Here is a 12,950-nt window from a genome sequence, read left to right as displayed (position 1 = left end):
GCTTGTCTGATTATGCACATCTGCATCCAAACCCTGACTTCTGTTTTGACTAAGTTTCTGGTCTATGTTATATTTGCTGTTTCATTAAAGGTGTGATTTTAACTGCATTTTCTGTCTCTGCCTGATTTATGGTTCCTGAGAAATGGGAATCAAGGGACTGGATAATCGGATCCGAATATCCATTCAGATAGCTAGATGCTGAAATGGATGGTACCCAAGCCCTGTAGCAGAGATAGAAGACTTGGTGGGGATTGCAGCCTTTTTGGTGCTGGACCCTGCGTTACAGAACTGGGCAGTCATTACTGACCAAGGAAGCTTCTGGGAGGGTGCTATTCATGTCTAAGGCAGTAGAGCAGAGAAGGCGGGCTGAGTCCTTGAAAGTCCTGAGTGACTAAGCCCGCCGTGATGGGTGAACATTGGATCTCTGGTTTTTGAAACAGGATCCTACGGCAAGATTGGTATGTTTCATGGCAAATTTAAAGTGGAGTTCCACCTGAAAAAAGAAAAAAAAAAAGTCAGCAGCTACAAAAGCTGTAGCTGCTGACTCTTGAAATACAGACACTTACCTGCCCCTTGGTCCAGCGGTGTCCTCACCACCGCTGTTTTCACCGGCTGTCTTCTCTCCCTGGAGCCAGCATCTTCAGTGTGGGCACCCGGCTGTGACAGCTTGCGGCTTCACAGCCGGGTGCCCACTGCGCATGCGCAAGAAGTGATGCGTTTTGTGAATGGCCCTGTAGTCTTCTAGGACCTGTCATGTGTCCCAGAAGACTACGGGGAGGGAGGGGGGGGAGAACAACTTCCGCTTCCGATCGCCTAGGCGATCACCATGTAAGTGGGAGTGGGTACCTGTCAAATTCGGGTACCCACTCCCCAAAGGTGCCAATCCTTAATGGGGAGTGGGGGACAAAGGCTTAAAGTGGAACCTCCCCTTTTGGGTCGAGCTCCGCTTTAAAAATGTTGGGAGGTGTCCTCCTCCTTGTTAGCAACATGGTTTGGGAAGCTGTGTATACCTGGTGCACATTGAACTGGTGCCCACCTTGGTTATGTATTGAAGCCTTTGTTTACATGACCATGCCGAAGGAGGCAGATGCGGACGGTTCGGCAGCCGGGAAGAATATGGGTCACAGGCACGTGAGTGCTATCAAGGGGGCTGGATGATGGCAGCTATAGGGGGCTCTGCATTACTGTTTTGTGCTGCATTTGCTTGTTTGTTGGCTAATACATACTGCTAATAACTGCATAACTGTGTACATACATACATACTTGCATACCTGCATTACTGCACACATGCATACTTGTGTTTTTGCATAGCTATATACTGGCATAACTGCATACTTGCATAACTGCATTCTTGCATACCTGCATGATTTTCACAACGGCATAGTTGCATACCCGCATAAATTGCTTATCTGCAAAGCTGCATAATTTGGTATTGGCAGCAAAGTTGCTAAAATATTACCTGCAAAACGTTTAAAAGGAATATCTTTCAGTAGGGGAAGCACAGCCTAGAGGGGCACAGGCGCACTGCCATAAAGCTGAGGACTCCAGTCATAATCCACTCTCCACAATCTCATCTCCCAATGGACCAGAAGCGTCAGATGTATCTGAAACACTGCATTTCTCTGGCATTGTACCTACTCTTAGCACATCAGCCTCAGCATATGTCATTAACCACTTCCAGACCGGACACTTTTATCCCCTTCCTGACCAGGGCAATTTTCAGCTTTTAGCGCTATCACACTTTGAATGACAATTGCGCGGTCATGCAACACTGTACCCAAATGAATTTTTTACCATTTTTTTGAGATAGATAAAGCTTTTTTTTTGGTGGTATGTATTCACCACTGGGATTTGTATTTTTTTTGCTATGTAAATGAAATGTCCAAAAATTTTGAAAAAAAGTGTTTTTTTTTATACAATTTTGCAAATAAATAATATTTCATCATAAATCTTAGCCAAAATTTATTCCGTTATCTTTTTAGTAAAAAAAAAAAATCCAAATTAGTTTATAAGCAAAAATTATAATTTTTAAACTTTTTTTAAATTTTTATTTTATTTTTTTATATTATTATTTTTTATTTTTTTTTTACACATACTCTCACCCTAGCAGTACAGTGCCTTGTACCATGGTGACACTGTACTACTTGTGAGGGGTGATGAAGATTTTTTTTTTTTTTTTTTTTACACTGATTGCTTTTACACCCATATAGGATGTAAAAGCAATCATTTCTCTTTCTCTCTGTGTGCATTTTTGCACTCATTGAGAAGAACTGAGTGAGCTGTGATTGGTCACAGCTTGTCACATGGTACAAGGCTTTTGTGAATAGCCTTGTACCATGTGACCTCTGTGATCATTCACAGATTTCACACATAGTAAGCAATGATGTCAGAAGTGACATCTTGCTTACTGCTTTGCATGTGATCACTGATTGGCCAATCAATGATCACATGATCGGGACCTCGTACAGAGGTCCCGTCTGACGATCGGTGTTTCACTGTGTCCGGAGGACACAGCGGGCACCGGATCGCGGTGCTGCGCGCTCCCAGGGAGCGTGCACAAGCAGGGTGCGGTGAGGCCGTTTATAGACGGCCACCCGACCCTGCAGTGCCACCGTCCGGCCGTTTATATACAACGGCCGGTCGGGAAGTGGTTAAGGATGACTTGGCTGCGGCATTGACAGGCTTGCAATTGCGAAAGGGATTGCTTCTGGGCACAGAAGTTGCTAGTACAGTTCCTTTTGGCATGGTATGCTTTTACTTTAGGTTGCCTCCGGCAGAAACCTTGACAGATGTGATATGGTGGAGTAATTTTAAGGAGGGCAGTATGCCCACAGTGGATGCAGTGATCTCTTGTCTTAGTAAACACCTAACCTCTCTAGATTTGTAGGAGCCAGCAGGAGGCAGGAATCTATTCTGAAAGCTTCTTTTTCCATTGCTGTCTCTGCTATGCAACCCACTGTGACAGCCATTGGTATTTGGCAAGTCCTGGAAAAAAATAACCCAGCAGATTTTCCTAAAGCTGTGTGGTTTGCTGCTCTAGCCAACAAATTTTGCATTGGGCTCTGTTGTCAGTTTGCAGACGCAGGGTTCTATGGTTAAAAAGCTGGTCTGCTGAGCTGCTCTTTTAAAAAGTAGTTGGTGGGCTTTCCTTTTCATGGAGAATGCCTGTTGGTGAGAATTGGACAAATACATCTAAGAGATCTCTGGGGAAAGAGTTTCCTTCTTGCCAGCTAAAAAGAAGGGCAGGCGTCTCGTTTATAGAGAAACGGTTGCTTCATCCAGGCAGTCTTTTTTCGGCACCCACAGGCATCTGGATCAAGAGGGAAACACAGGACCAGGAAGTTTGCCACAGCTCCAGAAAAAGGCCTGATAATTATTATAAAGGATTATTATTATACAGGATTTTCTCAGCGCTTTACAATATAACGGGAGACAATACCTCAGTACAAGGATGTTGGGCTCCTCAGGAAATGCATTTGCTCGCCAATTGTAACGGACCGCCTGACAGTACCTCTATCAGTCCCTTGATAGAGCCTCCCCAGAGTGCGGAGTCTAAGTACCGGAGCACTTGTTCACCAGGGCCCCTGATGGTGGGGATGGACTTGGAGCGCTCCGGGACCAGGTCGCAGCTGCTAGGTATCTCTACCAGAGGTAGAGGAGTCTGCCAAGGGCTCCAGCGGGTTAAGAGTCTGATGTGAGGGAGCCCAGGGATCCCTGAGGGATGGATGGACGGATGAGCAAAGTCAGAGTCAAACAAGCCAGGTCGGTAACTAGCAGGTCGGTGAGGTACATGACGATAGGCAAAGGATAGTCGGGTCACACGCAGGGTCAATACCAAAAGATCAGATCTATAAGGGAACATCCAGGAGTCAGGCAAGCCAAGGGGTCAGGACAGGAGAAGGCAACAAGGTCAGACAATCCAGATCAGAGTACTCACAACACAGGCAACAGGATACAAAAGACCATTCGGCAACAAGCGTCTGTGCAGGGCTGGCTTAAGTAGCCCGCCCTGCACCTGACAGGTGCCGCCTAGGTCCCAGTGCCTGCCTAGTGCTGTCAAGACGCCGGGTGCGCCTGGGTCCTAGTGCCCTGCTACCTGCACGTCTTGACAGACGCCTACGCATGTGTAGATCCATGCGTCACGATGGTCCCTGACATTGCCCCCCCCCCCATGGGCATCCTCCGGGTACCCAACTGATCTCTCCACTGCGGGTGACCACGCACAAACTCCCGCATAAGTCTGGGGGCATGAACATTTTGAGCAGGTTCCCAAGAATTCTCCTCAGGACCATAGCCTTTCCACTTAATCAAAACCTGGGTCTGGCCCCCCCTCCTACGACAGTTCAGAATTGCTTCCACCTCAGATTCTTCCTGTCCCTCCACTGTAATAGCCTCAGGGGGCCTGGATTCCCGGTCCGGAAATGGGTCTGCGACCACTGGTTTCAGCAATGAGACATGAAACACTGGATTGATCTTAAAGGTCTCCGGAAGGGCAAGCTCATAAGCCACCTCGTTGATCATGCGTTTAACCTGGAAGGGGCCTAAACATTTTGGTCCTAGCTTTTTTGACGGACAATGTAATTTTAGGTTAGTTGTTGCCAGCCAGACTGTCAAGGTCCTACCTTTTCCCAGAGGTTATGTTACTCCATGTGCTGGCATCCATCTTGGATTTCTGCTGAGCATGGTGGGAATCTTTTATGCCTTCAGGTCTCTGAGGTCCATCCCCCAGAGGGGTGTGGCTGAGTACATATAAGCCTGTGATCCGCACATGCTCTTTGCACTTGTGTCTTGTGTCTTTGTCTTGCTACAGCTCTGTGTATACGCTCGTGACTCTTCTGGTATTTGACTCGGCTTGTGACTAGACCATTCTCTGTGGTTTCCTTTGATCTGACCTTCCGTTGCTGAACCCGGCCCGTGGCCTGTTATTCTCTGTCTACTGTTCTGTACCGTTTTGTCCCGTTGTTGTTGACCCGGCTTGCCTGACTACGTTATTGTCATTCTCACCAGCTACACGCCATTGGCGGCGGCCATTACCGCAGCCGGGGTGTCTCGGGGGCCGCGACCTGGTTCCTGGCTGCGTCAAGTCCATCCCCACCATCAGGGGCCCTGGTGAAGGGCAGCCTGGGACTTAGACTCCGCGCCCTGAGGGACTTCGGTCTGTTGGTGGTGGTTGCCGTCAGCCAGTGCGTTACCCTGCCACTAGGCCTACCTGTCTGTTCCTCAGCCCTGCCCTGACACAGACCTTATCTCCTGGCTGCAGCACCAATTCCCCCCTTTGCTTCTTGTCAAACACCTCTTTGTTGTCTTCCTGGGCTTTAGCCATGGCCTCCTGCAACAGATTGTTGTTATCTGAGAAAAAATCGTCATGCTTTGGGTAGCTGGAACCGTGCTTTCAACAACCAGATCAGGCATGAATGTGGGGTGGAATCCGTAATTCGCAAAAAATTTCGATTGCCCTGTGGCGGAGTGGTTTGCATTATTGAAAGCAAATTCTGCTAAGGGCAAGAGGGTCAGCCAGTCATTCTGTAAAAACGATCTGTAACACCTCAGGTACTGTTCCAACGTCTGGTTGGTTCTTTCCGTCTGTCCGTTGGTTTGTGGATGAAAGGCGGAGGAAAGTGAGAGCTTAATGCCCAGAGCCTTGCATAGGGCTCTCCAAAACGTAGAGGTAAATTGTACCCCCCGGTCAGACACTACATCTTCTGGAACCCCATGTAATCTGACCACTTCTTTGATGAAAATCCGAGCGGTCTCTTCAGCTGATGGGGTACCTTTTCAGGGGCACAAAATGGGCCATCTTTGACAGACGGTCCACAATAACGAAGATTGCTGTATGGTCCTGGGACGGGGGTAGTTCCACTATAAAATCCATTGCTATCATCTGCCAGCATCGAGCAGGAATGGGTAGTGGGCGTAGCAGCCCCCAAGCCTTATTTCTGGTTGGCTTATTCCTCTGGCAAATCACACAAGACTTTACGTAGCAATTGCAATCCTTGTTCATGTCAGGCCACCAGAAGGTGCGTTTAAGCAGCTCCAGCGTTTTTGCCACTCCAAAGTGCCCAGCCATTGGGTGATCGTGTCAGTGCCCTAACACCTGCGTCAGCACATCTTCCGGTACCACAATCAATCCCTCCTTTCGTAACAATCCTCCTTCGAGGGAGAGTGGTATTCCTGGTAGAGGGGGGCAAGTACCAGATGCGTCTTGCAGCTTAGCACACAGCTCCGTTTGGAGGGCCAAAAGGTTTCCTGATGACAGAATGGTATCCGGCCTGAGTTCTTCCTTGGGATCCTCAGACATGCGCGAAAGGGCATCTGGCTTTGTGTTCTTTGAACCCGGCCTGTAGGTGATGTGGAAGGAAAAACGTGAGAAGAAAAGAGCCCACCTGGCTTGGCGTGGCCTTAAGCGTTTAGCTGTTCTCAGGTATTCGAGGTTCTTATGGTCAGTAAAAATCAAAATTGGGTGGGCCGCTCCTTCCAGCAGGTATCTCCACTTCTCCAGGGCAGTTTTGATGGCCAATAGTTCTCGATCCCCGATGTCATAGTTGTGTTCTGCCGGAGTGAGTTTCCTGGAGAATAATGCCACTGGGTGCAACAATTCTTTTGGTCCTTCCCTCTGGGATAAAATTGATCCCACCGCGTTCTCGGATGCATCCACCTCTAGCACATAAGTTAGTGCAGTGTCTGGGTGACCCAGAATGGGGGCGGTGGTAAACAGTCGTTTCAGGGTCTCGAATGCTTCCTGAGCTTCTGATGTCCATTTGAAGCGGGTCCCTGACTTAGTCAACTGCGTGATAGGGGAGACCAGACCTGAAAAATTCCTAATAAACTTCATGTAGAAGTTGGCGAACCCAATAAACTGTTGAATGCCTTTTTTATCGGTTGGGATCGGCCATTCAAGGATTGCCGAGACCTTTTGGGGATCCATTGCGATCCCCGCAGTGGAGATGATCAACCCCAGAAAGGAAATGCTCTGTTGCTCAAAGCTACATTTATCAGCCTTGGCATATAGGCCGTGTAGGCGCAACCGCTCCAGAACCTTAATCACATGGACTCTATGGGTGTCTAGGGATGGTGAAAATATCAAAATGTCATCCAGGTAAACAATGACAAAAATGTCCAGAAAGTCCCTAAAGATATCGTTCACAAAATGCTGGAAGGTGGCCGGAGCATTGCAGAGCACAAAAGGCATGACCAAATACTCAAAGTGGCCAAACCGAGTACGGAAGGCCGTCTTCCACTCGTCCCCTTCTCGGATGCGTACCAAGTTGTAAGCCCCACGGAGATCCAACTTAGTGAAGCAAACCGCTGCCCTTAGGCTTTGAAAACGTTCGGGGACCAGTGGTAGAGGGTAACGGTTTTTAATTGTAACCCGATTCAGTTCCCGATAATCAACACAAGGCCTTAAAGTCTTATCTTTCTTCTCCACGAAGAAAATACCCGCCCCTGCCGGTAAAGTGGAAGGACGAATAAATTTCTTCTGGAGATTCTCTTCAATATACTCTTTCAGTACCCCCAACTCCACCTCAGATAACGGGAATATGCGACCAAAAGGGATCTCGGATCCAGGCAGTAAGTCAATGGGACAGTCATATGGTCGATGAGGGGGCAAAGTGTCGTCCCCACGTTTGCTAAATACATCCAAGTAATCATGGTATACCACTGGAACAACCTGTCTCAAGCTGGAATCCTCCTCTGCACATAGGAGGATTTGGGGGGCCCGGAGGCATGACAGTTTTCCCGACAATAGGCCGAGGGAAAACTGAGGGACCCGGTTTCCCAGTTGATCTGAGGGTTGTGGGCTTGTAGCCACGGAAGCCGCAAGATCACTGGGAAAAGGGGTGACGTGATAGCGTCAAAACATAACTCCTGGTGAAGGCCCATTATGGTGGTGAGTATAGGGGGAGTTTCTTGGTCAACCAAACCCGATTTAATCTGGGAACCGTCAGCCAGGAACAAATTAAGTCCCCATTTCCTGGCCTGTAAAGGTATTTCCTGCTGACGGGCAAAATCAATGTCCAAAAAACAACTGCAGGCCCCCGAGTTAATGATTGCAGTGGTCTCCACGGTTCTTTCCGGAAGCTGAAAAAAGAAGGGTACTGCTAAGTAACTGGATTGATTCATATTACCCAGGGAACAAAAGGGAACTGTAGTTCTCGACTTACGTGCCTTCACCGGGCAGTTCCGCACGACATGTCCAGTTCCTCCACAGTAGAAACAGAGGTTCCTGGTGCGTCTTCTCTGGCGCTCCTCTGGGGTGAGGGCTTGCCGAGCCAATCCCAGTTGCATGGGCTCTGAAGTATCCACAGGAACGGCTGATGGAACATCGGTAGGGGTGAGATGACCTGTGCCCCTGGGAGGTGCCCATTTGACTCCTTGACCCTGGCCTGACCCTTAATCTATGGGCCCAGTCCTGGGGTTTGTCTTGTAGTAGGGAAATCACGAATCCTACTTTAACCGACTCAGTGGTGAAGGTACAAGGTTGCAGGTCAAAATACAGCAGACATGCGTTTTTGAAGGACCTAAACCGTGCACGATCTCCCCGAAAACGTTCAGGCATGGGAACACGAGGTTCGGCTGGTAAAGCTGCAACCGCAGCCCCTATGGGAGATCCAGAGGCTACCTCAGGGCTAACAGTTGAGGCCTGGCTCTGAGGAGGAGCCTCGGACATGGTCATGGTGTCAAACCGATTTTCTAACCGGGAGCATTTTTCCTGGAGGGCAGTTACTGCCTGGGTTAGGGCGGACAAATGTCGACAAATCTCTTCTATGGGAGAAGGCCCCCCTCCAGACTCAGTCATGGCCGAATGGTACTGTAACGGACCGCCTGACAGTACCTCTATCAGTCCCTTGATAGAGCCTCTCCAGAGTGCGGAGTCTAAGTACCGGAGCACTTGTTCACCAGGGCCCCTGATGGTGGGGATGGACTTGGAGCGCTCCGGGACCAGGTCGCAGCTGCTAGGTATCTCTACCAGAGGTAGAGGAGTCTGCCAAGGGCTCCAGCGGGTTAAGAGTCTGATGTGAGGGAGCCCAGGGATCCCTGAGGGATGGATGGACGGATGAGCAAAGTCAGAGTCAAACAAGCCGGGTCGGTAACTAGCGGGTCGGTGAGGTACAAGACGATAGGCAAAGGATAGTCGGGTCACACGCAGGGTCAATACCAAAAGATCAGATCTATAAGGGAACATCCAGGAGCAGAGTCAGGCAAGCCAAGGGGTCAGGACAGGAGAAGGCAACAAGGTCAGACAATCCAGATCAGAGTACTCACAACACAGGCAACAGGATACAAAAGACCATTCGGCAACAAGTGTCTGTGCAGGGCTGGCTTAAGTAGCCTGCCCTGCACCTGACAGGCGCCGCCTAGGTCCCAGTGCCTGCCTAGTACTGTCAAGACGCCGGGTGCGCCTGGGTCCTAGTGCCCTGCTACCTGCACGTCTTGACAGACGCCTACGCATGTGTAGACCCATGCGTCGCGATGGTCCCTGACACCAATACTCTGGACTTTTGGACTGTTCGGTTTGCAGTGGATCACTGGACAAACTGGTTGCGGGGTCTTACAGTAAAAGTTCAGTTTGACCATGCCACATTGGTGGCATGTATCAATGAGTAGGGTGGCACTAGGGTCAGGCTGCCCAAGAGAAGGTGAGTCATATTCTGACATTCAGGTTCAACCACAAGGTGGACTTCGTGTACTTGGCAGTTTGACGGCCCTTGAGCATTTTCGGTCAAGCCAGACCTTCTGTCTCAGGGACCAGTGTTGCAACTACTCAGTGAATGGCCTGGCTATTGAAGTCCAGGTGCTGAAAAATTGGGGTGTCTCTGGGCTGGTTATCTCTTCTTTGTTGAAGGTAAGAACCTGGCATGCAGGAGGATGTACTTTATGATTTGGATGTCATAGGTTTCTATTTTGCTCTTCACATTTTGGGTGTGTTTCAGGCTGTCAGAATTTAAGTCTATCTGCACAGATCAGGCAGGCAGACTTGATTGTTCGTTCTGCCAGAAGGACTAGGAAAGATCAGGCGGCATCTAAGGCAGCTAATTCACATTAGATCTGCCAGTTAATCGCTCAAGCCTATGGCTTGAAGGATAAGGTTCCTCCGTTTCAGTTAAAAATGCACTCTACCAGGAGTGTGGGAGCGTCTGGTGTTAGTTGTCATCATCCCCTCCCTCCTAGATTGTAAGCTCGAAAGAGCAGGGCCCTCGATCCCCTCATGTTTTGCATTGTATTGGTATTGTTCTGTCACATGTTCTGTCCCCCTTTGTAATGTACAGCGCTGAGTGAACTATTGGCGCTTTATAAATACTGTATAATAATAATAATAATCAGGTGTCAGTGGCTCAGGTCTGCAAAGCTGCAACATGGTCTTCGGTACATGTGTTCACAAGATTTTACCAAGACTATCACAGCTCTAAAATCTGAAAAATGGCCTGGAAAAGTAGGGGGTGTACCATGTTGGTATTGAGGTGACTAAAGTAATGTTTATCGGTTCTAAGTAGAAAATGGTTTTCCTGTATTGTCACCCTCTTGCACGCTCTTTCAATAAAGACTACAGGCTGCCATGCTGAAACACATTTTACAACATGTTGCATTGTTCTCACTATCTGGTAACCTGCACTGAGAAATGATGTGCAGCTGTTCCCTATAACCACATTTAAAATGAAGCTAGTGTCAGATAAATGTTCCATACTTGCATGTTCAGTAAAGTGAACATTCATGCAGACTAGTAATGTTACAAATAGATTTACTTTAAAGTTTACTTTGTTGATGTGGAAAGGCAAAAAGTGAATATATTGCAACAACCTGCTTTTCCTTTAGCTACTAATTATGTTTTATGTTTTTTTTCCAGCTTTTTTCTTGAGAAGGTCACCATGGGGCCAGAAACTTCACAAGCACAGAATTCAAGTTGCAAGATTATGACGTTTAGACCTACCTGGGAGGAGTTTCAGGACTTTGGGAAATACATGGCATATATAGAGTCCCAGGGTGCTCACAGGGCTGGTTTGGCCAAGGTAAGTAGTTATTAAGCATTAGTTATTTTATACATATATTTTTTGTAGCATTACCAGACGACAGTAAAGGGAATAAAGCCCGAAAAGAAGAAAAAATGTGCAGCTCCTTTAAACAAAATTTTAAAAATACTCACCAGCGCTACTGCACACAGTCGAGGGAAAGTGTGTGTGTGTGTTTGGGGGCGGGCACTCTTCTCTCAAGATTTGGGATTCTGAACTTTCCCAGGGTGAGGCTCAGTGATGTCACTGCTGTTTGCAGGAAATGTCATGCTTGGGAAGCTTCTAAGTACTTCAACAAATGTTTTATCTGCTTACAACAAAATCTGTCAGGCTAAGTAACAATGGAACAAAGCCTAATAGGCCTTATGGGCTTAAAGGACAAAACTTTCTATAATTATGTATATAATAATCGACAATATCCTTAGTTCTAAACCCATTTGTGAAAAATATGTAGAAAATACAACACTTTTAAAAACAAAAGACACATTTAGTAAACAATAGAGGGTAAAAAGATACCCCCAAAGGACAGAAGTTTAAAAGAGAACCAACAGCGGTATAAATAAAACCAATAGGTTTATTATATTTCACAAAAAATTGGTAATAGACCTATTAGGTCAAAGGATTTTCCATTCACATGAATAAAATGGATAACGTTATCAGCTGTAAAATGGCCCGGGCCACACGTACTATGGATATAGACATATTAGTAATACCTTCCGTCTTAAATGAACATTAATTAAGGGTCAATAAATCAGAGTTTCACATAGTGGAATAACCACCTTAACCAGCAATGCAGGATCCAAGACTCTGGAAAATAGACTGTCCAACCGGGACATAGTTCACCATAGATTAATAGCACATATTAATAAACAAAATTGGGGCAGAGGAACTCAATGAAATGACCCAATATATAAAGCCAAAATTGGAAATTCACATCCCATAAGGGATAAAAGCCACAAAAATTATTAATGTGCATATTAGGCAAAGTAGCTCGCAGTTGAATGTTACATAGTTGGAAGTTTGTTGGTCTGTTCATCCAGTAAATCCAGTCAATCTTAAATTGATTTAAAAGATTTTAAATCTTTAAGGAACACATTTCAAAAATAGGAGACAGCAAAATAAACACCTACCTTTTGCTAAGCAGTACCATAGTCATAGTGAGGATATTTTTAAAATTCTTAAAAAAACATTGGCCCTTATTACAATGGTCATATCCTGATGACTATTTTCAACAAGTACCTTTTTAAGAGCTTATCGCAGGAATAAAACAATAATGTATTGGTACATTCGGATTTCAGAAAGAACAAAATTAAAATAATAAGTATTTTTTTGGGCAGTAAGAGAAATGAGTGTTACCCTTGTTTTAACTGCATACAGTGTATATTGTTGAGAAAGGGGGAATTTTTTGTCCATCCTGGTAATGGTCGTAAATGTACAATTAAGGGATTCCATACATGTCAAACATCTTATGTTGTGTATGCACTATTGTGCCCATGTAGTTTTATTTTATGTTGGAGAAACAACACAAAAAATCAAGGATTGCATATCGTAACATTGTTCCTCCATTCATGCTAAACAGCCAGGTTTGCCGGTTCCCAAACACTTTATGGAATATGATCATAAATATACTGATTTCAAATTTATGATATTGGAAGAGATAAAAAAAAAGATAGGAGAGGCAGAGACAGAATTCTTAAATTTAAACAAAGGGAGGTATGGTAGATTAATCCACTCAGTTCTTTGCACCCTTTTAGTTTAAATAGGGATTATGATTTGTATGTATTTTTGTAATGTAGCATAATTATATTTACGATGATTGTCCATGATTTATTTCAGACCATGAAAAGTGAAATGGAATGGCTGGTGTGAAATGATGGATTTCTTGTATCATTTTGTTTGGATTTATGATGTTGATTCATTTTTCAGTTTTTGTGTAGTTTGGAA

General features: G+C 46.2%; 1 protein-coding gene across 2 annotated transcripts in view; it reads left to right on the top strand.

Moving 5' to 3' along the window:
• LOC149454032 (lysine-specific demethylase 4B-like) overlaps positions 1 to 12,950 on the top strand; it is a 247,291-nt gene that overhangs the window by 79,350 nt on the left and 154,991 nt on the right. For both annotated transcript variants that reach the window (XM_089687863.1, XM_089687862.1), the window contains one exon: positions 10,844 to 11,006. In XM_089687863.1, coding sequence (XP_089543989.1) covers positions 10,866 to 11,006 — 141 coding nt within the window. In that variant the 5' untranslated portion in view covers positions 10,844 to 10,865. The remainder of the gene's footprint in view (positions 1 to 10,843; positions 11,007 to 12,950) is intronic.

This window comes from Staurois parvus, unplaced genomic scaffold, assembly GCF_062004578.1.
Source record: "Staurois parvus isolate SC_StPar_1 unplaced genomic scaffold, SC_StPar_1.0 ptg000439l, whole genome shotgun sequence".
Classification (NCBI taxonomy): Eukaryota; Metazoa; Chordata; class Amphibia; order Anura; family Ranidae; genus Staurois; species Staurois parvus.
The sequence above is the reverse complement of the archived record's forward strand: the minus strand, read 5'-3'. Positions and strand labels throughout refer to the sequence as shown.